The sequence below is a fragment of the Boleophthalmus pectinirostris genome, unplaced genomic scaffold, assembly GCF_026225935.1.
Source record: "Boleophthalmus pectinirostris isolate CB_2022bp ecotype Guang Dong unplaced genomic scaffold, ASM2622593v1 HiC_scaffold_15, whole genome shotgun sequence".
NCBI classification, from domain to species: domain Eukaryota; kingdom Metazoa; phylum Chordata; class Actinopteri; order Gobiiformes; family Gobiidae; genus Boleophthalmus; species Boleophthalmus pectinirostris.
The window spans coordinates 23,852,082-23,874,563 of NW_026571070.1; the positions used below are offsets into that span (position 1 = coordinate 23,852,082).

Genomic DNA, 22,482 nt, shown 5'->3' on the forward strand with positions numbered 1-22,482 from the left:
ACACTGAAGTCTACTTAAGTAAAGTACAGATACATAAAACGTGTACTTAAGTACAGTACTTAATTACTTTTACTTCGTTGCGTTCTACGTTTTTTTTTTTGCGTGTCTCCAGCTTTGGCCCGGAGGTAGTCAGGGGGATGTAGTGCGTTTGGAGGGGGACTGAAAACGTCACATTCAAGGAGCTGTAGCAGCTTTGTTAACTCCAGAAGTTAGAGCGCCAGCTGCGCTCCATAAACATCCCCATATTACTAAGCGCACAGCACACAGCTCCAGCGGCACAATGAAGAGCGCACTCTTTTACCTTCTGGTGACTTTACCTGCCGTCAGGGCGACTCCTTTTCAATACAACGTATTCCAAGGAAACACTTACTCTGGCTCCGAATCACGTCAGAGGAATAAGTGAGTATCAGCTAGTGTATTTTACTAAATGCCGTTTAAATCATGAGTAAATAACGTGAACCAAATTGTGCCTTGATTTTTTTTTTTTATAATGTTGCTTTTCTAGAAATTGGTGTGCGTATGTGGCGCAGAAAAACGTAAGCTGTGTGATCACTGGTGGTACGGAGAGCTTTGTGCAGCCCGAGTTTGTGCCGTGCCCGCCAGAGATGCCGCACTGTGAGCCACAGATGGTGTAAGTGAAGATCCCGAAATTATTTCCATAAATATTCATGATGATTTTTAACTGAATACGTTCTTCAGCTTATGGACCTTCCTACTCTCAGATCTATTTGGAAAACACTGGCACTGTTTAGATTTTGGTTATTGATTGTAATAGACAGTGTTTATTAAATTAAGTTTACATTATGGTCATAATCCAAACAGTTTTCTCTTTTTAATAGATATCGGACACACTTCAGACCAATGTATAAGATTGGCTACAAGATTGTGTCAGAGCTAGAGTGGCGGTGTTGCCCAGGATACCAGGGTTATGACTGTAAGGAGCTCAAAGACACAAGTCTGCTGTCACCAAACCGCTCACCCTCTTCTCCATCAGGTCATATTCCAGTGCCCCAAGGTGAAAACAAAACAGACTGGAAATAGTCTACAAACAACTACACATTGATCATTTTCCTCCTGTATGTTGTAGGTCCACAAGTGAACACAGAGCATCCATGGGCAGGAGATGGACAGTTTCCTATTCACACACGTCATAAACCTTCATTTGGCCAGGCTGGATCTCCAAACCCCCGACACTTGGAAGAGGAGGTGAAACATCTCTCGCAGATGGTCCTGGACATGCAAGCCAGGATGACTGACATGGCTTCTAACTTGCGACTGGACTTTCAAGAGGATGCCAGTAAAATGCTGATATCCCTGTTGAATGACCACAGACAGCCAGCTAGTGCTCGTGGCGCCAATACACAGACCGTCCGGGTCCAGGACCTCGCTACTGAGCCAGAGACGTGGCTTGAGGTCATGGACAAGATCAACCGCGTCACTGGTGCCATGGAGTCCAACTCCAACACCCTAGATGACCTCTTGGAACGGGTCAACCGTCAAGATGGACAAATTGATCTGCTGATAAAGAGCGCAAAGAAGCCGCAAGTAATGCCTGCCTCAGGATATGAGCCTGACCTACGATCCTACTTGGACGAAAACATCCGTGTTTTGAGGGAGGAGCTGATGGAAGGCATTGAGATTAAAATGGCAGATATGAAAAACTCGTGTGAGTATAAAATGATGTCTGTCCAGGAGCTATGTGAGAACCAGGAGTCCCACTACCTCAGTCTAACTGAACTTATGGAATCAAAAGAGGATGACCTCCGCAATGAAATCAAACAGCTCAAATCAAAGTTGGAAAGAGATGGACAAGGACAGTCTGGAAATTCTTCTCTGCCAAATGCAGTTGTGGCTCGAGTGGAAAACATAGAGCGATGTCTAAACCTTTCTGAGAAAACTTTGTCAAGGAAGTGTGGACACTTAAATACAGATCAGTCACAGGATCTTCAAGATCTTAAGACAGCTGTGGAGGCAAAGTTGGTCTTCATGCAGGATAGACTGGGTTCTTTTTTGGCAAATACAGGGACAGACTCCTCACCTGGTTTGGATTCAACTCACAACATGCCACTGGACAAAGCTGCTAACTTCACTGGAAAAACACTGAATTATTTACAGAAAGGCCTAAATAAAACTGAGGCTAAAGTAACAGTTATGGAGAAGAGTCATCAAGACTACCAAAAAGATATAGACATCCTCAAAACAGGTATTAATATACAACATCGAAAACTTGGAGATATGGAAAAATCTATTTTCATCAACAATTTGAACTTTGAAAATCTTACCAAAGAGCTAAGATCAGTCAAAAATGACCTAGAAACTACACATTGCAAAGAAAAAACAAAAGAAGTTGGGAAGGAGCTGGCTCACCTGGACAGTCGTATTGCAACTGTAGAAGGTTTATGCAGCAAGCTGGAGCCCATCTCTAATCATCTTGAGCGGATCAAAGATGGCCTTAACAAACATGTCACCAGTTTGTGGACTTGTGTGAATCAGCTTAACAGCACAGTGGGGTCCCAGAGCAGTGACATAGGCCAGCTGAGAGGAACCTGTCAGAATCTAGAGACCTATCTGTCCCAAGTCACCAAAGATCTTCAGTCATTCTCAACCAGCCGTCCCACGGAGACAGGTATATCATACACGACATATTCAGATGCTATTATAATAACTATCACCTAAATCTAAAGGTGCACTATACCTTTAGGGGGTATGTCACCTGCTCAAATTGATGGAGATGTTATTGCTCTGCCTGTAATGTTCCACAATATGGCATTAAATGCATCTACCTTGCATTTTGTCAATCACTGCGGTTTATATTGCTCAAAAACACCTTGGAAATAGATGCATTCTGTAAGTGGGCTTCCCTCTCCACAGATTTGACCTGTAACATTGTTGGTATGACCTGCTTGTGTCGAGTTAATTATAGTGTTATACTGTGGAACATTAAAGGCCCTGTATTATACTATTTACTTATCTATGTAATAATGTTGTTCACTCATCAGAAACATCCCCCTAGGACCTCTGAGTTCTTTTCTCAATTAGAAAACACCTCGCCACCATCGCCATCTTTTCTATCTTGTGATGTCATGTGGTAATACAAGATGTGCTCCACTGTATATATTTTAACTTTATACAGCTTCCCTAGAATTATTTTAGATCATTTCAGCCTTGGAATTGCCAATCTCTACTGAAGAAAAGGTCAAAGATGGCTGTTAACTTGAAAACTACTGCTTCATTACATCATAAGGTAGAACAGAACATTTTCAGGTTTGGAGATGCAGCATTACTTAAACATGTGTGAATGAATTAATACACAACTCCTGGTATGTTTTTGTTGAGGTAACAGCATTATAACATGGCTAAGCTCACAAGATTCAATTTTCCATAATATAGGATGCAACACTGGTGAAGCAAATAACATTTACATGGAGACAAGCAGGTGACTTACCCTCAAGTAGAAAAATTACACAGTGCATTTTTACGTTTTGTTATTAGACAGAATAAGAAATACTTTTGATTTAGCCATGTTCACTGAGTCTAAAAAGCAGATTGAAGACACATGGTTTGATTTTCATTTTCCTCACTTGTATCGTTGAGCAATGTTTTGGCTTGGAGAAACGTTAGTCATTTTGGAATCATGTGGACAAGGCATATTATGCACGTGATTTTGGACATCACATGAGAGCTACAAGGATTTTTCAGTGGCATTGTCGATATAATGGAGCATAGTACATTGAATGCTAGGGACTGCATTCTTAGTGCATGAGTCTCGTCCATAATGATGCCACCGAGACTTTGCTAAGTTGAGAAAGTGAACGCCCTCACTGTTTACAGCTGGGATCTATCCTGTCCAACAGCCTCTGCTTGTCTTGTATTGCTCTTTATGGGGCAGGTGACGGAGCATATGGTAGGCCTGTCACAATATTTTGAAGTATGATATATTGCTGAAGAACATATAGATGATAAACAATAGTATTGAAACAAATTTATGCCACTGACACAATGACCCAAAAACAGGATAATCCCTACACAAAACTTTTATAATGTACAATATGGTTAAAAATCACAAAGTGCAATAAATAAATAAATAGCAGAATGAAACACTGTAATAGTTAGTTTGTGTCTATAAGGAGTCATAGAAGTTATTTTTACAACCCTCTACAGCTCAAATCTTCTCAGAAAAATAAGAAAAAGTTTGCCGCCAGTACCAAAAAAGTCCCCATGATAAATACCTCCCAAAAATAATTGCTCCATCTAAAATATATTGAATGAAAACTCGATAAAGTAACTATCGTGACAGGCCTAGCATATGGGTAGACATTTAAATGCATGAACTATGTTTTGCTTAGGCTATAGAATTTTAATGCCAAGAGTTGATATGGATAGACCCGTCCTATTCCATTGTCAACACTCCTATTGTTTACGCTTATCTAAAGACACTGGAAAATTCAGTCCATTACAGAGACAAGTTAAGGCAGCTTATCACTGCTGCACTCACTAGAGCTCCTTTTTTAGATTCAAGAGCCTTGTTTATATTCACACTAATGCTCTTAAACTCTTTGTCTCCCACTGTTTATAACTCTTTCAAGATACTCCTTTAGCCACGTTGGTTAATTTCACGTAAATTCAGAGTTTTGTTGGCTGAGCTGGTATTTCAGATAAACTCCAAAAACATGTAAAGCTTAGGGGCCATTTGTCATTGTGTTTGCTATGATGTCATACCAGTAGTTAACCTCAAAGGAAGAGGTGAAGGGAAAAAAACCCAAAAGTTTTGTATTCCCAGTACTGACTAAATCTTTCCGTTACAATGCTCTTTTTTAGCATTCATTGTTTGTGTTTTCAAGCTCACTGTGTAAATGAGCACTAGGGAGTTTTTTTCCCCCTGTGAACAAAATAAAAAAAAAAGTATGATCATATTTTGGTCACTAACATTTTGTAGAAGAGGCGTGCACATTTTTTGAATTAGAGAATCTTGCACGCCAATTGTATTATGTTCCCCTGATAATCGATTAACTAAGCAGCTTTACTGGATAAGCTCACAAGTGATTATTCATTGTGTTGAATCACTGCGTGAGCTACTTTTGTAGCTACAAATGTCCTGAGGCTGATTAGGCAGAGGGATGCCTGCCATTCTTTGACTATTGTCTCTCCCAACCACCAGTAATTAGTCACTTAACACAGGGAAAGTGGGTAAAATGTCTTAAGGCTTAATAACCCATCCAAATATGAACCACCCAATACTTGGTCAGAGATAATGACTGATATGTGTTGTGTGGCTTCATGTTTTTATATGAATCCATTGCTATGATTCAAGAGGGTGACTCATGGCCCACAGTAAATGGGACTCTTCTATAATATGGAAAGTGTCCCAAAGCAATGTGTACAAACTGTTGACTGTGGTAACTAGCTGCAGCTGGGTGGTGCTGTGAGCAGCCCATGTAAGATACAATGCTTGTGTCTTACTTGCTTTGAATGCAACTCATCTCTTCAGTCTTCATAACGCTCTTGTATTCAAACTTCCACCCTGGGCTTGGCACAAACCCTGCACATACCCTTTTTTATATGAAGGACACTGAGGGTAGAAGCAAATGCAGACCTGTAACACATGTGCAGTGCAGCAGACCTGTCTGCTCTGCACTTTTATAGGCCCCCACCAGCCCCCTCACTCAGCATGTTCATTTTAATAGGCTCACTCTTTTAGCCAAACTAGTACATGGCCATATTGCAGGTGGCCATGCTTTAGTATTGTGATATGTGGTAAGAGCATGTTTAGGCCCTGTGTGGGAAGTTGTACAGACCCCGAGCCAGTGGGATAGACTTGTTGATAAATTCCAGGGTTTATCTCAGCCGTAGTTCCTGAGAATGCAATGGCACGTGTAGTTAAGAGATCATCACTGTTTGATTGGTCTCAGGAGGAACTGCTATTTTCTCCCATGTAATGACAGGCACCTTAGTCGCTCACAGTTTTGCTGCTATGAACTATTGAAGAAAGTCAGTGAGGTAGCAGAAATACAAACACAGCTGCATATATCTTGACTGGTTGCATAAGCGCTAATACTGTTAGTCAGGGAATATACTGGTTATAAAAAAAACACAAGGTTTCCCTCAAGAGACATACTTTAGCACAGTACCATTGTTTTGACTTGAAACGCTATATTAATTCACCTAATATGCATGCTTTTCAAAATGAAAGCTATACTTGAAGGTACACTATGTAACTCTTTATTGTGCTTATTGCTTTGCCTGGAATAGTCCACAATATGGCATTCTCTTGCTTATATTCAGTTGAATGTGTTTGTAATGCTACAAAAATGCCCTGAAAACATGTATTCTTACTGTGAACAAGGGCAATTACTTAAAAGATCTAATCTGTAAATGTGCCTAGTGGCCTCACCTACTTGTCTCTTTGGAGATACATTTAAAACAATAACATGTAAAGAAAAACAAGTAGGGGGCAGACCCTACATGAAAAAAATTCACAAAGAAAAGGCCTCTCAACTGGATGATAATTGTGGTCTTTGACTTGTGCTTGGGCAAATTTGCAATAAAAAAGCTGGTTTGTTTGTTTGGCTGCTTTTTTTTTTTTTTATCTCACTGACCTGCAGCCTAATAGCTCATTTCTTATTTCACACCTGTCTCTACTAACCATTTCAGCTGATGATGCTGCAGAACCTCCCAAGGCAGGACCCCCCCTGGCAGGACCTCCCCTGGCAGAACCCCCCCAGGCAGGAGCTCCTCCGGCTGGCCCTAAAATGACTGTGATTGAGTCTGGTGAGGCTGGACCCCCTGGCAAAATGATCTCATCCAAGTTACCCCGGGGTGCAGATGGGAGCATGGCACCTGTTCAAGGCTATGCAGGGGCCCCAGGTAACACCTGTTCCCACACTATCCTAGTTAAAACATCTGCACATTCTCAAGGATGTTTGTGTTTATTTTATAGCCTCTCCAGATAAATCTAGTGAGACATTAAAGCCAGGCCAGCCAGTGGTTTCAGGTATGTAACATTATGCTAAATCTATAGGTCCAAAGTGTATTTTTATCTGTTTGTACACTATCTAGGAGTCAGTTTTTAAACTAGCTGCAAAACCCCCTTTAAAAAAAAAAAAAAAAAAAAAGTTCATTCAGAATGTGTTGGTCTTTTTAACTCTTGAAATGTGTTATTTCATTTTTTTTTTATCCATATATTTGAAAAGGCAATATAAAGATATGAAAGAGGCAAATGAATAAATATTCTGAAATTTCACTCTTATATTTGGTTAAATTCAGAAAGTTCATACTTATATTTGGTTAAATGTTCTGTTTAATGCAGAGTTGCACTAATTTCTGAATTTAAAAAGCAAATTCTCCCAGGGGTCAGATCAAAATGAAATTTTTATCGTCATACCTCCCAGCCCTGAGTATACATCAGTTTCATGCACAATGTCGTCCGTCTGATTCTCTGTCCTCTGTGTAATTGTTTGTTTATTTTTTCAGAAGAGAAGATTGCATTCTCTGTTGGCCTAACTCTCTTACGTGTTCTGGGAGACGCTGGTACTATTCGGTTTAACAAAGTGTTGGTCAATGATGGAGGAAACTATGACCCACACACAGGTATCCCTCAATGTCTCCACACTTAACATTGGCTCCACAGAGTTCATCTTCACTCATAGATATTCTCCTAACCTGCCCTAGGTATCTTCACAGCTCCCATGGGTGGCCGTTACCTGGTGAGCGCTGTGCTTGCCCCCCAGCGAGGTGACAAAGTGGAGGCTGTCCTGTCTGTGTCCAACCACAGCATTCAGAAACTGGACTCCTCAGGGTTCTTCTTTGGAACCACACAGCCACATGGACAGTGTAACTGCAGTAGTGTGGCCTCCCTCAGCCTGGTCCTACCTCTCAAACAAGGAGACCGGGTCGGACTCCAACTGACTTCTGGCAAACTGGCCACTTCAGCCTCATCTGAGATCCTGTCCTCTTTTAGTGCTGTGCTGCTCTATGCCACTCCAGTCATACACTAGCTATGTGCAACCTATCAACATGTGTGACTTTGTGGAAGGTTTTAATAGTTTACATTTGATTTGATTGTATAAAATGCAGCAACTATAATTATTATTTGTAATGGTGATGCCCACAGCGTAGTGACAGAACTACAGGTAGTGTTTAGCTGTGGCAAGGCAACCTGTGAGGTTATACAGAAATAACACATTTTAGCATTAGCATTAAAATTCTCACTCACCATGGTTTAATTCTTCAATGTTCACTATATCAGGTAGTTCTCATGGTATATAATATTTATTTTCACCTTTACAGACAGCCTCAAATCCAGTATGCATCTCAGTGGTAAAAATCTCCCTGAGCACAGCTTCATACTACCCTTACATAATATACATACATAAATGTTCAGCACTGTTGGTTATTCTCTAATTTGTTTGAGAATACCCTTACTCATCAGTGCAGAAACAATTTTATTAACCAGTAAACATATTTGTATGAAGTACTGACAAAATACTGATGTTAAGATTCTTAATATTGAAATTAAACTTCTTAATGTTAAAATTGCAGTCACAATTAGCAGATTGCAGAGACCTGCAACATTGTTGAGCTTTATGATTAACAAAACGCGGCAGCATTTTCTCCATTTAAATTATCATTGAAAAAAATATGTGAGTTCTTCACATAAAATTTCACTTTCATAGAAAGAATATATTTTATACTAATGTGAAGTAAATTAGCTTTAAGACAAAGGCTGAAGCAAAATAAATCATATCACTGGTAAAATCTAATGCAAATACAAAATATAAGACATTCTTAAACTATTTTCCAGTGTCCCTACAGGGACTATAGCAGCAGTATCTCTTTATCTGTCAGACTTAACACTGCATCAACCTCATGAGAACAGCATAATAATTAAGGCCTGAAAATATACAGCTTCTACCTTCTTTATAAATGCAAAAATCTATAGTTTAATGTGTGTGTGCTGATACTAACATGTAACACCTAACATTATTTACTAAAGTGCATAATAACTTCATGCATAAGCATGCGCATATGTTGGGCTGTGTCAAAAATGCATAGCAACATGTCAAATTCACTTATGCTCAAGGGATTACCATTAGTTCTGCTTTAAGGATGTATGCAACCCCAAAAAAATGTTATCACTCCAAAAAAAATGATACTGTATTCCTGTATTCCTGTATCCTGTAGGCAATCCCAGCTGTCCGGTGTGATAATCCAGTGTACATACTACAGTGTTTAATAGCCAAACTCGTCAAAGCACACTGGGGGAATGGGCTGCCTCCAGAAGCAGAAGGAGCTGAACTCTGGGCAGCAGAAGGTGGCGTTATGTTGTGTGTTTCTTAAAGGGAATACATGCTCCACCAGCTCACTCAGGCGACTGTATCTAAAGTGGAAAGAGTTGAACAATAAGACCTTGTCTGTCTGAGACACACACACACACAGTGGTTAGTGGTGTGATACTTACGATGTTTTATTGCCTTTGGCCAGCTCCAGGATCAACTCCCCTTTTGGATTCACTGTAAAGATCCGGCTCACAGGCACACCCACTTTCTTGTAGGCAAACACATCCTTAAGACAGAAAAGAAAAACAATAGTTCAAAACAATAATTGCATTTGAATATAGAGTTTACGTAAAATAAAAAGACAAACACTTACATTGTCTCTGTTTCCAAAAGCTGCGTAGAAGGGATGAGTGTTTGGGGAAAACAGATTCTTAATGTCTGTCAGACATTCAATTTTGAACTTTTCTGGCTTTTTTTCAATGACTTCTCTATTAAAAGAATCAAAAATGTTTTGCTTAACTTGTAAGAGTACTCTTTGAAGTGTACACAATTTATTGGTTATCTCAGCTGTGCTGTGGCTCTCAGGAGACCCACCTGTGGAAGGCAGAGAAAAGGCTGCTCGGGGAGAGCATGAGGGGCCCTTGAGGCAGGAGAGTCCCTCTATCATTCACCCAATGTAAATATCCTCGAGTCATGTCTGCCATGCCAATGGCCCGCGCTGAGCAGTACAAAAACTTATAACCGTTCCTTTGGAGGAGAGACATTCATTATGTGAACTTACCATTTGACCCCATGATTTATGAATCCAAACAACATTCTACACCATGTAAGTCTTACTCATGCACTGAGTTGTAGAGTTTAGCAATGCCCTGATGAGTCCAGTCTTTCCCCAGGTGGGGAAGGATGTGTCCAAACACATCTGATCTGGAGGTATCCAACATGTTAAGAATGCATTTAAGCATCAAATATGTATTCATGTAAAAAAGAAATTGTTTACTTTGTGATTGTGCCATCAATGTCTGAGATGATGACCTTGTCGTCCCAGTTCCACAGGTAGATGGTACCCTCACACCGACATGTGCCCTGGTACTGGGTGGTTATACTGAAGGAGACATCATTAGGCCCCTCTCTCAGCTTTAAACCACTCTGCAAGAAGCACACAGTGTCCTTTTGTTATAGTTGTCATTACTGAAAATAGTCTAATATTATAATGTGCTGTTTTTTACTATTTGTTCAGAGGACAAGCGGAGCGACTTCTTAAAGGAGGGACATGAGGATGGTGCCACAGACTCACTCTGCACACGCTCAGAAGGAGTCAAAGCAGGAGCCACAGTATTGAGCTCTTTAGTCTCATCATCACTGGACCACTCTGTCGTTTTGGATCTGTATGGATAAAAGTACAACTAAGCAGGCTGTTGGGATTGTTGATGACATGCACCACACAGTTCCTGTGAGTGTGTTGCCTTAATAAAGGCCACGACTTTTGATCTGTTATAAAAGTATAGTGCTGTGAGTGACTCATACTCAGTGCAGGAAACACAGTCTCCATCAGAAAAGGGGTAGGACACAAGTGCAACTAAGTAGGCTGTTGGGATTGTTGATGATGAGCACCACACTGATTATGTGGTGTGGGTATATACAGTACACAGTAACCACTAGAGGGCAACAGATTCCCTTTTAGAATATTACAGATTTTGAAATACATGATGTAGTATGTGAGCCAATATGTTTCAAATGATTATTACTCTATGCAGAACCTTTCTGCAGTGCTTCATACCGGTGGTGTACATCCAAAATGAGTGCGTAGTATACAGAGTAATATGTAAACTCACCCTGTGTGTTTAGCCAACAGTGTGTGTGTGTGTTATTGTGCCTCTGTGTAGTCTTGTGTCTGCTGACTCACTGTGTTTCTGGGGCCGGCTGAAGGGCCAGGCTCTCACTGGTCAACGACTCTTGCCTTTCTAATTTGGGTTCTGTTGACAACTAATGATAAAAGACAATTATTAATTTTGTTCATATTCTATTGCTTTTAAAAGTCAAAAATGCAAAACAAGTGGTCAGAAACCATGTTTGACTTGATTTGTAATGCAAAGTCCCACCTGCTTTACAATACTCTTTCTCCAAAACCACCAGCGCCCTGATTTTTTAGGCATTTTCTCCTTCACCCACACCTCTTCTGTAGCCTGCCATTCAAAACAAACATGATTCACTTTATTCTCAAAAATACTTACAACCTAGATGGTGGCAATACCTTTGGCAAGTTCTTCTGGAAAGCCTGCATACTGAGTATCAATGGGGCTGCCAGTGTCCAATTATAGTATCTGCAAAATAAGTCTCTGTTCAGGTTTAATGTTTCAAAGGATATAATGAAAAAACATTTCTTAATCACCTGTTTGCAATTTTAACCACCAAATTTGGATTGTCAATAATTGCTGGGTTCTCTGCAAACTCATTGTAGGTGATGATGTGCTCCATGAATTTTTCTGCATTACAGGGTGTTACAAGTGTTACACATGGAACATTTGCTTTATCATATAAAGCTCACTGATTACCTTTGGAAATCTCTGAGTTCTCCCCAATGCCACCGCAGAGGGATAGTGTGACATCAGGCAGGTCTCCAGCTGAATCAGACAGACATTCAGTGCCACTGTCTGCAGCTGCACTGCCAACTGACTGAGGGGACTGAGACCCTGAGCGTCTGCCCCCCTCCACCCAGTGCTTAGGCACTTGCTCCGACTCACTGCAACATAGCACAGGTGAGCTCTGCAGCCATGTACAGCTAACAACTTGCATAGGCTAAAGTATTCTGTTTGACACAATGACTAATTTAGACCACTGGCTGTTTATACCTTTTAGGAAAATACAGGGCCAAGACATCAGGATCAAGTTTATTCAAGTCATCCAGATAGATGTCTTCTGGTCCCTGATGCTGACTGCGTTTTCTCACTCCTAATGAAACACAAGGAAACACAAGTGTAAATGTGAAGTCAGTGCTCAGTATATCTGTCTGCAGAGCAGACAAACTTCTTGAACCACATCCTTCCCTTTCTTGCTCTGATAGTAGTTTCATTTATAAAAAGCATAAACCTGAGCACACACTACTCTCTGTATAAATAGTATGTATTATGCTACCTTTCCTCTTTACTGGTGAGTCTGTAGGGGAGGACTTTGGGCCAGGGCTTATGGGAGCAGCAGAGTCTCCTGTCGTATTCAGGCCTCCGCTGTTCTTGCGACTGGGGGGAGAGGAGGTCCAGCGTGTCTTGCGCACAGTTTTGGAATGGCTATCAGAGTTAGCAGGAAACTCTTTTGAACTTAAGCTTGTAGGTGTGCCACAGAAATTCTCAGGCACTGATGAAGTATTATGCAGCTGGCATGGTTTAGCGGTCCGAGGCTCTGGTTTCACAATATTGCACATGTTGTTTGAGGGCATCTCAGTTCCTCTTGTCTCCTCCTCCATGGCCTCAGAGCTCAGGATCACTCGGAAATGCGTGTATTCTGAGGGAGTTATAGTCAGTGGTTTGGGCTCTGGCTTTCCGCCCTTCTTGTTCTGCACAGAAGAACAAACAAAAACGTTGTATAAACATGAATCTACCTGCCTGTCTTGTTTCTGTTGCACTTACTCGGCTGGGCTCCGGAAACTCCCCCCAGGACCACTGCATATGCGCGTCTGCTCGGAGCAGGTTTTCTGTGGGCTTCACCATGAGCTCCGAGTCACTCTTCGGGGACATTGGCTCGGACATGTCCCTGCTGTAAACACATTAGCACTTAGTCAGCATTTGTGGGAGTGAGCCGCCTTAATAAAGCCATGACTTTTGTTCTCTGTTATGAAAGTGTAGTGCTGTAAGTCACCCGTACTCAGTGCAGGGAACCCAATCTCCATCAGAAAAGGGGTAGCTGTCCCATTCAAGCCCAGTGAGCGGGGTGTGCTGCCTGTACTCTACATTATCCTTTATTACGGACAGTGAAGAAGTCCTGAGAACAAGAAGTACACAAGAAATAATATAACATCAGCTGAAAGGAAGTGAATAAGCAAATAATGTTTTTACCGTCCATTGTGTGAGTTGCAATCTTCGTCTGAGCTGAGGTCTCCCAGTTCCAGCTCGACTGCAGGGCTGGTCTCCTCTTTGCGCAGCTCAGCCTTGTGCTTCCTCCGGCGTCTCTTCTTTTTCTTGCCCACAGAGTTAGAGAAGGACGGGGGGTTTTCACAGGAGGCTTCAGGACCAAGAGGCCCACTGCCCTCTGCCCCCATGCTTCCACATCTGGGCTCTCTGCTCCTCAACAGAGCCTCTTCTGTGGGGATTGGGGAGGTCACCAGGTGGGCCGGGACAACCTCCTTAGTAAGATAAATTAAAGGAGGCATATTATGCAAAATTGACTCCTCATCATTATCATACTCAACATTGTATTTAACTGTGTATTTTCCTGCAGTCATGGGGTGAGTGCTCTCAAAATCTCAGTTGACCTCCTATTAGTTCTCTACTTATTTTTTATGAGTAAGAAGTATAGACAAAGATAACACATAAATTAAAATCTGCTGCTTGTCATGCTGAATTGCCACTTTAAAGAGGTGGAGTAATTTTCCATGGAACGTAAATGGACCCATTTCTATTATTTAAGCTGTTTAAAGTCAGTATTACAAGTACTTGGGAAAACATAAATATGCATAATATGTCTTCTTTAAAACTATTAACTGGAACATTCTCTATTTACTCATAATGTATTTTACAGAGCTCACATTTTGCTGTTCCATCTCTTGAACAAAAAAGGCCTCTCCATTGTCTCCAAGTTTCATGTGAAGCTCCACAGGTTCCCCATTTATTTCTATGTCGATCTGCAAAGCAAGCAAGATTTCTTTATAAACACATTGTAAATGCTGAGTCTGCATTAGCTGTGAATCAGGTCATGGTGCATGAGTTGGCTGGCATGAAGATTAGACTTCTATAATGAGGTGTGCTTATGGCCAAATGGAACAAAGTGTGTGTTTATAAGGGGGCAATGGAAAGAAGTAGGCCATAGATTTATCTAAATCACAAAAAGAAATGCACTTCAGGTCAAACACATTTAAGCTTTTGTTTCATACTAAAACACAAACTAGAAAGTAGTGAAGTACCACTATATCTTGAACAGTAGTATTTCTCAGTATTTCTCTCAGTTCACAGACAGTGCTTAGTGTAAACAACCGCAGTCTACTTCCTGCCCATGAGGACTTCCTCTCTCTCTCTCTCTCTCTCTCTCTCTTTCTCTCTCTCTATATATATATATATATATATATATATATATATATATATATATATATATATATATATATATATATATACATATAAACTTCTTCAATCTGTAGCACAGGGAACAATGAGCCTAATTAAAGTTTTTTTTTGTGTGTATGTCTGCTCTGGAGTGGTTGAAAAGACAAAAAAAAAAACTTGCTGGTCATTTCTAAATATTACTTACATTAATTCTGGTATTAAACTTCTGGTATTAAACTTATCCATCTTGCATTTTTTCAAATACAGGTATTTTAATTGCCCAAAACGTGCATGCATATTTACTCCAGCTGGTGTTGCTGGCTTGTCTCCAAGTAGATATATAGGTTTAATGCAATGCAATAAAATATCCATGGAGACAAGAAAGTGGCAGACCCTCCATCAGAAAAGCTACACAGGACACCTTTCTGTAGTCATCCAAATAACAACAAAAGATAGCAACAATTAAAATATAATGACATCACAAGTACCATAAGTATCTAAATTTATTAAAATGATCAATACCCAGATACTGATTGATACTAGTTGTTGTTTCAGAAGTAACATGGAAAAATAATCCGTTCATTAATTTATGACATAATTTGAGACTCACCACTTTCTCCCTGGAGCGCAGCACCCCCAGTTTTCCGAAGCGGACGTGGAATGGGGAGCACTGGAAGGTCCCATCGGGCTGCCGCACCACAATAACGTCGATGCAGCCTGACAGAGTGGCCTGGTTTATACCCTTGTACAGCTCCTTGACAGTGACCAGCACCTGCCCTGCCAGCTGACCTACATAGTTCATGGTGTCCACCTGCCCAACAGTCAAAAAACATCACAAGTTTGATTTCAATATTACAAAAAGTACTCTCTACTGATTTTGATAATACAATGAAAAAATATATATATTTGGGATTAAAAATACAATCTATTATCTTAAAACATATATAACAATTGATATCAAGTACAGAGCTTTTTCCTTAGTATTGAAATCAACTTTAGTATCTTAACACAACACTACATTGAATTCTGTTGTTTACACAGTCATTGTAATAGTAAGAAATAGTAAAAATTTGATTGAAATATCTTGGTGAATTGAGCTCATCATTTAATATAACTCAGGAGCACATCACTCACACATCATACTTTTATGAGGCCACTGGTCCCTGAACGCAGCGCAACTGTCCCATTTTCCTTTTAAAAGTCCTGGATTGAGTTTAATCTGGGCAACATGCTAAATGTCTGCTTTAGACCAGAGCCAAGTGGACAGCCTGCATAACATGAACCAGGACAACATTGTAATGAAAATTTGAATCAAACAAGAATTTTATTTGAATGTGCTTCTCTCACACAGTTTGACACATCTATTTCAATGGAGGGAGAGAACAGATTCAACAAAAATAATAAAAAAACAAATAGAGTGACTTTATATTAAACTAATATTAATGTTATGTGTTTACACAACTTTAGTATTGGTTGAGTATAAAGACAAGACCCTGCCCAACCAGTTTTTCAGTTCCTCCAAGTCCACAATTAAGAAATGAACATCTTTGGTTGGGTAATAATAAAAGTTGGCATTATTTACTATATAATGAGCACACAAACACACACATGCTCATATACCATTTTACAGAGACACTGAAGGCAAGGTGAAAGTGTCTTACCCAAATGACTATATGCACTAACGCAGGGATCTCCAACCTTGTGCGTCCAGTGAGCTACCTTTACAAAATGAAAATGCAGGAGAGCTACTCATTTTAGTGGAAATTGATTTGGTATGAGAGGCAAGCCTTAGATGTACAATTAGATGCCTATAAAACTTTAAACCATTATCCATTTATTAGTGCACAAAGGTCAAAATAACACATTTACAGTGATAATTACACAAATTTGAGTTATTTACTAAAATATGTATAATTCAGAAATCCTTTGGTGAGCTACTTGTATGGGGGTGGAGAGCTACTGGTAGCTCCTGAGCTACAGGTTGGAGACCCCTGCATTAACCACTAAACAAAATGTTACTGACCTGATCCAACCTAGGTTACCTTCCAAGAGCTAGACTATGCATTATTTTATTTAGTATGTTCATTATTTACCTATAATTCATGCACGCAAAATGTGGATTGAGAAAATTTCACTAACAAATTTAGTCTTATTAGTGGATTTAGAGGATTTTGCAACCGAGTGCTTAGATGTGCCATGCTTATTGTTCCCAGGGCACGAATATTCACTTCAGTATTATTACTGTAAGATTTGTTAAAACATTTGTTAATTTGTCACAGATTATTAATGATCATGTTAATATATTTTATTCATTGATTAGATTAGATGAGTTTTGTAGCACTCACCAGCCTCCAGGGGGACTTGCCATCCTGCTCTACAGCCCTGCTCCCTGCCTGCTTCATCACCAGAGCTTTGCTACTAAGACACTCACCTCATCTACATTTACTGTAAGTGTAAGTGCCATTCACAGCTAGTGTTCTATCACTAGACACAAAGACCAGGAGGAAAAGTACCCCAGCCCTAAAACCCTTATGTAACCTGCTTTGTGCTAGACCCTCCGCACCCCGGGCCAGTCTCTCAAGGCTCAACACACGCACACACAAACACACAAAATCACTGTAAATTATCTGGATTGCAATGTACCATGTTTACAGATTTAGATCAACCCACAAGCCCCTATCTTCTCATAGAAAGTGTCACATACTTAAAGGTTAGGTTATTTCTGTAGATGCCAAAATCACAGTAGCAGTTGCCTCATCACAGGGCTTCTCAAAATGGTTGATTTATCCAACAGAAAGTTTTAAAATCAATCAGTGAAACAGTCAAATACTTTCATATTAACAGAACTGTATATGCAAGCCAAATAAAGATAAATAAAATAAAGAAGAATGTTCCTATTATTTTATGCTTTTTTCACATGTGCTCATAAAGGTATCTACAGTATAAAGGTTTACAGCAAAGGAAAGTCAAAGAGGTCAGCTGTTCCTGGACACACTCTCATTAATTTGTTTACTATAGCAAATTGAACAAGAGACATTACACATGAAATGTAACAGGACTAAGTGTAAAATAATATGAGTTTGTATTTTATATTTAACCTTCTAAGCCTTTATAAATTGAGAAAATATTCCAATAATACTCTTTTAGAAGATCACCATTTAGACGTACCATCTATAGTGTTCTCGTCTCATGCCAAGTGTGCTCATTTTATCCCTGATTAGTTTAATAAAATAGTCAAACAATTTATAATGTGATTTGTTGTAATGAAACAAAAGTTGGTTACATTTGTCAAATTAAGTATCTAACAATGGAAATAGCTCATGTTACAGTATGGCTCACACCACCAAGTCCTGAGTCACACTCTGGATCTGTGTATGGGCCCTTAAGAGGTGATAATCCTGTTTACCAGATTAGTACTAGGCTTTCTCCAGCTTTCCCCTCACCAGACACAAGTAGACACCCCACAGCAGCCGCTACTGGAACTGAAACCAATTATTATTTTTTTGTATTTCCCTTTTTATCTTTATTTTAAACAGCTTAAAAATGATTTTAAAATGCCTACACATTTAGAATCACTAATTCAAACGTCACAAATAATATATTTTTAGATTTGTAGGTTTGTAGTAGATTGTCACAATAGACCACTTCGGATTTGAATGTAAATAATTCCCAGTATCAAAATACATTGCATTTAGATAAGAAGTAATAAACATGATTGTGTAGCCATAAAGCCAGTGGTGCATTTGAGGACAAGGATTTTATAGTAGCATATGTAAGATGTAGCACAGTAAGCCTTAAAAAGCACTAAATATTTTACAGTCACATCTGGCAATATAAAGTAGTTATGATAAGTGACAGCGTTAAGTGTAACAAGAAATTACAATACTATTACGCGCAAAGAACCATAACTTTGAAATCTTCAGTGGACAAGATTATCAGATGAATCTAAAACAAAACTACATGTTAAAGTTAAAATGACTTAGCGTTGTTCGTACCTGTAAAAGAGGGTCGTCATTGGCAGGCATCCATGTGCTCACTCGGCCCACATGCACCTGCTGTCAAGGAGAGGAGAGAGGGGAGAAGAGAGCCAGCGGCAGTGGAGAGGAGCGCACCACGTGACTCTCAACGTGCACGTGATTTACGCGCAAGGACAAGAACAAACTTTATGGTAAATATTACAACAACAAAAAAATAAAAATAAATAATAATAATAATAATAATAATAATAATAATAATAATAATAATAATAATAATAATATAATAATAACAATAACAACAATATTGTTATTATTATGATTATTATTATTATTATTATTATTATTATTATTATTATTATTATTATTATTATTGTCGTCTGTCTCAGCTTTGTAAATTGTTGCCATGTTTTACTTAATAGCAGTTCCTGTGGCTAGGTAAGCTTTTTGGGGTTTGGCAGAAAACATCTCTTAAACTAAAAAAGGCAAATAACTAGATAAACAATTTGTACTTTAACTTGCCTAAATAGTCACGTTTCATTTGTAAACGAAAAACAAACTAATGTGGCTGCCCTCTAGTGGTACTGGTTACGCATTTATTTCATAATGTAAGAAGCTAACAATATTTTTTATCCAAGCTTTGTGGTAGTTGTGCTCTGTTTAGCTAGTTGTGCATTTTGTATTCTTTATTTGTGATTGTCTACCAGTGGCATTCAAATTATAAAGCTATATACCACCTTGTGAAACAGTAGCCTAAATAGTTTAGTTATCATGAGATATATTTTAGATTGTTCAAAGGTTGTCCGCATACGGCCTCTCTCACCTTTGCACTGATTCAACTCAATTAATTCTGCTCAGTTTGTTCCCAAGAATTTCTCGGGTTGGCAGTTCTTTCTGTCCCTACCCAAACAATGAAGACACAATGAAGATGTAGTCGTAAGTAAGATAAAACTTTAATTTACTGAAGGTAGTTAGTTGGGCTGTGTGAATTTGCAAGCTATTTGACTGTTGAAAAAGCATTACAGATAGTAACGTGATGACAGACAGTGTAAAACAAAAACTGGTTTATTATATATTGTAAATATCACACAAGCACACTTTTTGATTATAATTTTGCAGTCAATAATTGTTTTTATTCTGTGTTATCAGGTCAATCCTCCTGCTCCTTGGCGTCCTACTCTTTGTGTACAGTCTGGTCAGCTGTCACCACATGGTCATCTTCAGGAGCAGCTTCAGCCTCTGCTAAATCTAATCTTTTTTGTTCCCATGTGGCATTCCCTGTTAACGCCGGCATGTCTTTCACCTCTTCCTCCTTCTTTTCTTGAGCCAATGTTTCACAGTCTGTAAAAAAGGAGCACACTCATGGTTGTGTTATTATGACCAAATAAAGTGCAGCTCTCTGTGTGATGCAATGGAAAAGATTTTGTGTCCAAATGTTGTCAAACTGGGAATCTACTGGGCCAATAAAATATGTTTTGACTAATGCATCTAGATTTATTGAGTACTTTCACTACCTCTTACTAGTTTCAAGTTTGTTTTACTTGAACCTAAATGATCAAGGCCCCCTACATAAGGAGCAACATCTTACACAACCCTCAGTCTCAGTTTTTATCTATCTACTAGAAACAAAATAAAGTATTTTCAAAACTAATTAACAACCACTAAGTATATCAAATTAAATTTAACATTACCAAATGCCAAATATTCCTTTTTGTAGCTGTGCTTGGCTTCTTAGGTTTCTTTAAAAGTTTTGTTTACTGCATTACATTCATGCCATGCCAAAGAAAAATATTTTTTTCTAAGTATAACAGCTATGAAAATCCAACCATTTACTTACCCTCTGGCTCTTGTGTTTTCGCTCCAATGTACGAAGTTTTCATCTTTTCCTTTGGTGTATTTGGACCAAAGACCACATTTCCATCTGCATCAGTCCAGTATGAAGTAATGCCTAAATCAGGGGTCCCTTCTACAACCTCCAACTGACAGCAAATGAAACAGTTAGATCACATTTTTCATAAAAATTTGCAACAGCCAACACATTACAAATAATACTTACCATGTGAGTTAGGGCGGACCGTCCTACTAATTCACATTTCCATTCTATTACTTTTTAATTATCTACTTGATCCATGACTGAACTATTTCTATTCTATCATATACCCATTAACATGTGAACTGTATTGTATTAATAAACTAATTGTATTAGTCTTCATGCAATTACTGCCAGTGGGCATCATTTTCTCGATATATTAAAAATCAGGCTCATCAGCAGTAATTGCAAACAGGAGCAAATGTGGAGTCCTTGTGATGATTCTTGGTCTTCAACAAGTCCAAGTGTGCAGTGAAGGGAAGAGGAAGTGAGAGACGACAGAAACACACAGTGACAGTGAAGAAGGAAAAGGTGAAAACACAAAATACTCAGGAGAGGGAGGAGGTGTCAGGAAGGCACATGCTTATTTATTAGTTTCACCACCAAGGATACAGTGACATACTTGCATGAACCGTAATACAGGGCCTTTGTAACAGTGTCATTACAAATAATGATCTAATGATGAGGGAGTGTCATAATTGTAGTGAAGAACATAAAGTGAGGGTGGGAAACAACTTTCACAGTTAAAACAGGAAACATGACATCACATGACTAAGCTTTAACTTGAATTTTCGTAATTTTGTTTTTCAAAATCCGTGTTTATATCTGAGCTAAAACCAGAGGACACATTGTTGAGGTAAAATCTGCTAAAACAAAACTTACCGAATTATAATACATACAGTAACTTCTTTAATTTTCATCTGATATGTCTTATTACAATAGGCTACCTGGTTAAGGGTACATGTAGTGCGTTGTGTGAGAGATTCATTTATAAAATCTTCTGTGTTATCTCTACGCTGATTTTTTCCATCACTTAACATAAATAAATATCACTTTCTTACTGTCTACACAAACAACTTCAACATTTTCCTCTTTTTAGCCTCTTGCAGTACCTTTCATTTGTACATGTTTGCAGAGAGCATGTTACTTGCTCTTACTGGCCTGGTCTGGGATGAACACACTTACAGTGAAGTCTCCGCTCTCCGTGCCGTACTTGTTCTTCACCAGGATGCTGTACTTGCCAGAGTCTGAAATGTTCACACCAGTGATGGTGAAGCTGGCAAACTTGCCCGACTCAAACTTAAGGATGCAGTGCTCATCTGATGTGATCTCTTTGTCGTTCTTCAGCCAGGTAACCACGGGCACAGGGTCGCCAGAAATATTACAGGTTAAATTCAGGGCCTAATGGACACAAAGTAAATATGTTATTACAAAGTTTAATACAGAGTGGAGTGAGTGTTCTGTGAGACATCACCTTGCCCTCCTGAATAGTGACCACATCAGGAAGACCTCCTGCTACACGAGCACGACCTTAGAAAAAAAAACAAAAAAACATTGAAATGTGAATATATAAATATATAAAAACATTACAGACATTAACAATAACTTACTTCTCTCTGCAATAGCAGCAGCCCTAAGGAGAAAGAAACACATTAAGAGTGTACTTTTGAATGTAATATATCACACATTTGCTTTACACATACTTGAGTCTCTGGAATTCTGCAAAAGCATCGTCATACGCTGCAATGCAAGAAAACAAAAGAAGCATCAGAGACATGAGCATTTTCATCTCATCAGTACTGCTATATTAAAGGCCAGTGACAGATTTATGAGCTTGTGTGTCACAGAATGGGACCTTCAGTTGTAGCTGTCTCACCTTGTCCGCTCAGCTCCACAGTCCTCCTCAGGCCACCTTTTCCATCGTTAAACTCAATGGCGTATGTGCCCATGTCTTTTTCTGTGGGCTCTGTGATTTGTAGCCAGAGCTGTTCACCCACAACTCCACTCTTTATACGGTCAGAGAAGGCTATGGCCGAGTCTCTAAAAAAACACAGTTCATATGTCACCACAGATACATCCATCAGGGGGCAGTACTTGTATTTTTGTTCTGAATGCAG

The 22,482-nt window shown here is 39.2% G+C and overlaps 3 protein-coding genes across 4 annotated transcripts; 1 reads left to right on the forward strand and 2 right to left on the reverse strand.

Moving 5' to 3' along the window:
* Positions 1-5: 5 nt before the first annotated feature.
* emilin2b (elastin microfibril interfacer 2b) lies at positions 6-9,784 on the forward strand. Its single transcript, XM_055150945.1, has 8 exons — positions 6-399; positions 506-631; positions 840-1,015; positions 1,088-2,626; positions 6,652-6,864; positions 6,938-6,991; positions 7,471-7,587; positions 7,669-9,784. Exons 1-8 carry the CDS (start codon positions 281-283, stop codon positions 7,992-7,994), a joined length of 2,670 nt encoding a protein of 889 aa, XP_055006920.1. The 5' UTR covers positions 6-280; the 3' UTR covers positions 7,995-9,784.
* LOC110170001 (phosphatidate phosphatase LPIN2) lies at positions 8,251-18,633 on the reverse strand. Of its 2 annotated transcripts, none has more exons than XM_020935616.2 (20): positions 18,517-18,633; positions 15,132-15,332; positions 14,011-14,106; positions 13,322-13,608; positions 13,125-13,247; positions 12,896-13,022; positions 12,408-12,822; positions 12,125-12,224; positions 11,828-12,015; positions 11,665-11,758; positions 11,527-11,596; positions 11,375-11,458; positions 11,179-11,258; positions 10,502-10,658; positions 10,273-10,421; positions 10,113-10,199; positions 9,870-10,022; positions 9,649-9,763; positions 9,458-9,561; positions 8,251-9,376 (listed from the first exon to the last, which is right to left on the reverse strand). In XM_020935616.2, exons 1-20 carry the CDS (start codon positions 18,544-18,546, stop codon positions 9,229-9,231), a joined length of 2,808 nt encoding a protein of 935 aa, XP_020791275.2. In that variant the 5' UTR covers positions 18,547-18,633; the 3' UTR covers positions 8,251-9,228. The 2 variants fall into 2 exon arrangements, with proteins under 2 accessions (XP_020791275.2, XP_020791276.2); XM_020935617.2 differs by having other exon boundaries at positions 8,253-9,376; positions 13,131-13,247.
* A 2,299-nt stretch (positions 18,634-20,932) lies between these two features.
* Positions 20,933-22,399, reverse strand: myom1b (myomesin 1b). The gene is made up of 5 exons (XM_055150946.1): positions 22,242-22,399; positions 22,069-22,105; positions 21,976-21,998; positions 21,840-21,895; positions 20,933-21,766 (listed from the first exon to the last, which is right to left on the reverse strand). Exons 1-5 carry the CDS (start codon positions 22,312-22,314, stop codon positions 21,509-21,511), a joined length of 447 nt encoding a protein of 148 aa, XP_055006921.1. The 5' UTR covers positions 22,315-22,399; the 3' UTR covers positions 20,933-21,508.
* Positions 22,400-22,482: the final 83 nt, after the last annotated feature.

Bases quoted from the DNA above. Each gene is read 5' to 3' on its own strand.
- emilin2b (XM_055150945.1), top strand. From the start codon at position 281: ATGAAGAGCGCACTCTTTTACCTTCTGGTGACTTTACCTGCCGTCAGG. The intron at 2,627-6,651 runs GTATATCATACA...TAACCATTTCAG, and splicing joins CAGCCGTCCCACGGAGACAG to CTGATGATGCTGCAGAACCT. The intron at 6,865-6,937 runs GTAACACCTGTT...TTTATTTTATAG, and splicing joins AGGCTATGCAGGGGCCCCAG to CCTCTCCAGATAAATCTAGT.
- LOC110170001 (XM_020935616.2), bottom strand. From the start codon at position 18,546: ATGCCTGCCAATGACGACCCTCTTTTACAG. The intron at 11,259-11,374 runs GTGGGACTTTGC...TTTTATCATTAG, and splicing joins GAAAGAGTATTGTAAAGCAG to TTGTCAACAGAACCCAAATT. The intron at 9,377-9,457 runs GTAAGTATCACA...TTTCCACTTTAG, and splicing joins GCCAAAGGCAATAAAACATC to ATACAGTCGCCTGAGTGAGC.
- myom1b (XM_055150946.1), bottom strand. From the start codon at position 22,314: ATGGGCACATACGCCATTGAGTTTAACGATGGAAAAGGTGGCCTGAGG. The intron at 22,106-22,241 runs GTGAGACAGCTA...CTTGCATTGCAG, and splicing joins TGTGGAGCTGAGCGGACAAG to CGTATGACGATGCTTTTGCA. The intron at 21,999-22,068 runs GTATGTGTAAAG...CTTTCTCCTTAG, and splicing joins GCAGAATTCCAGAGACTCAA to GGCTGCTGCTATTGCAGAGA.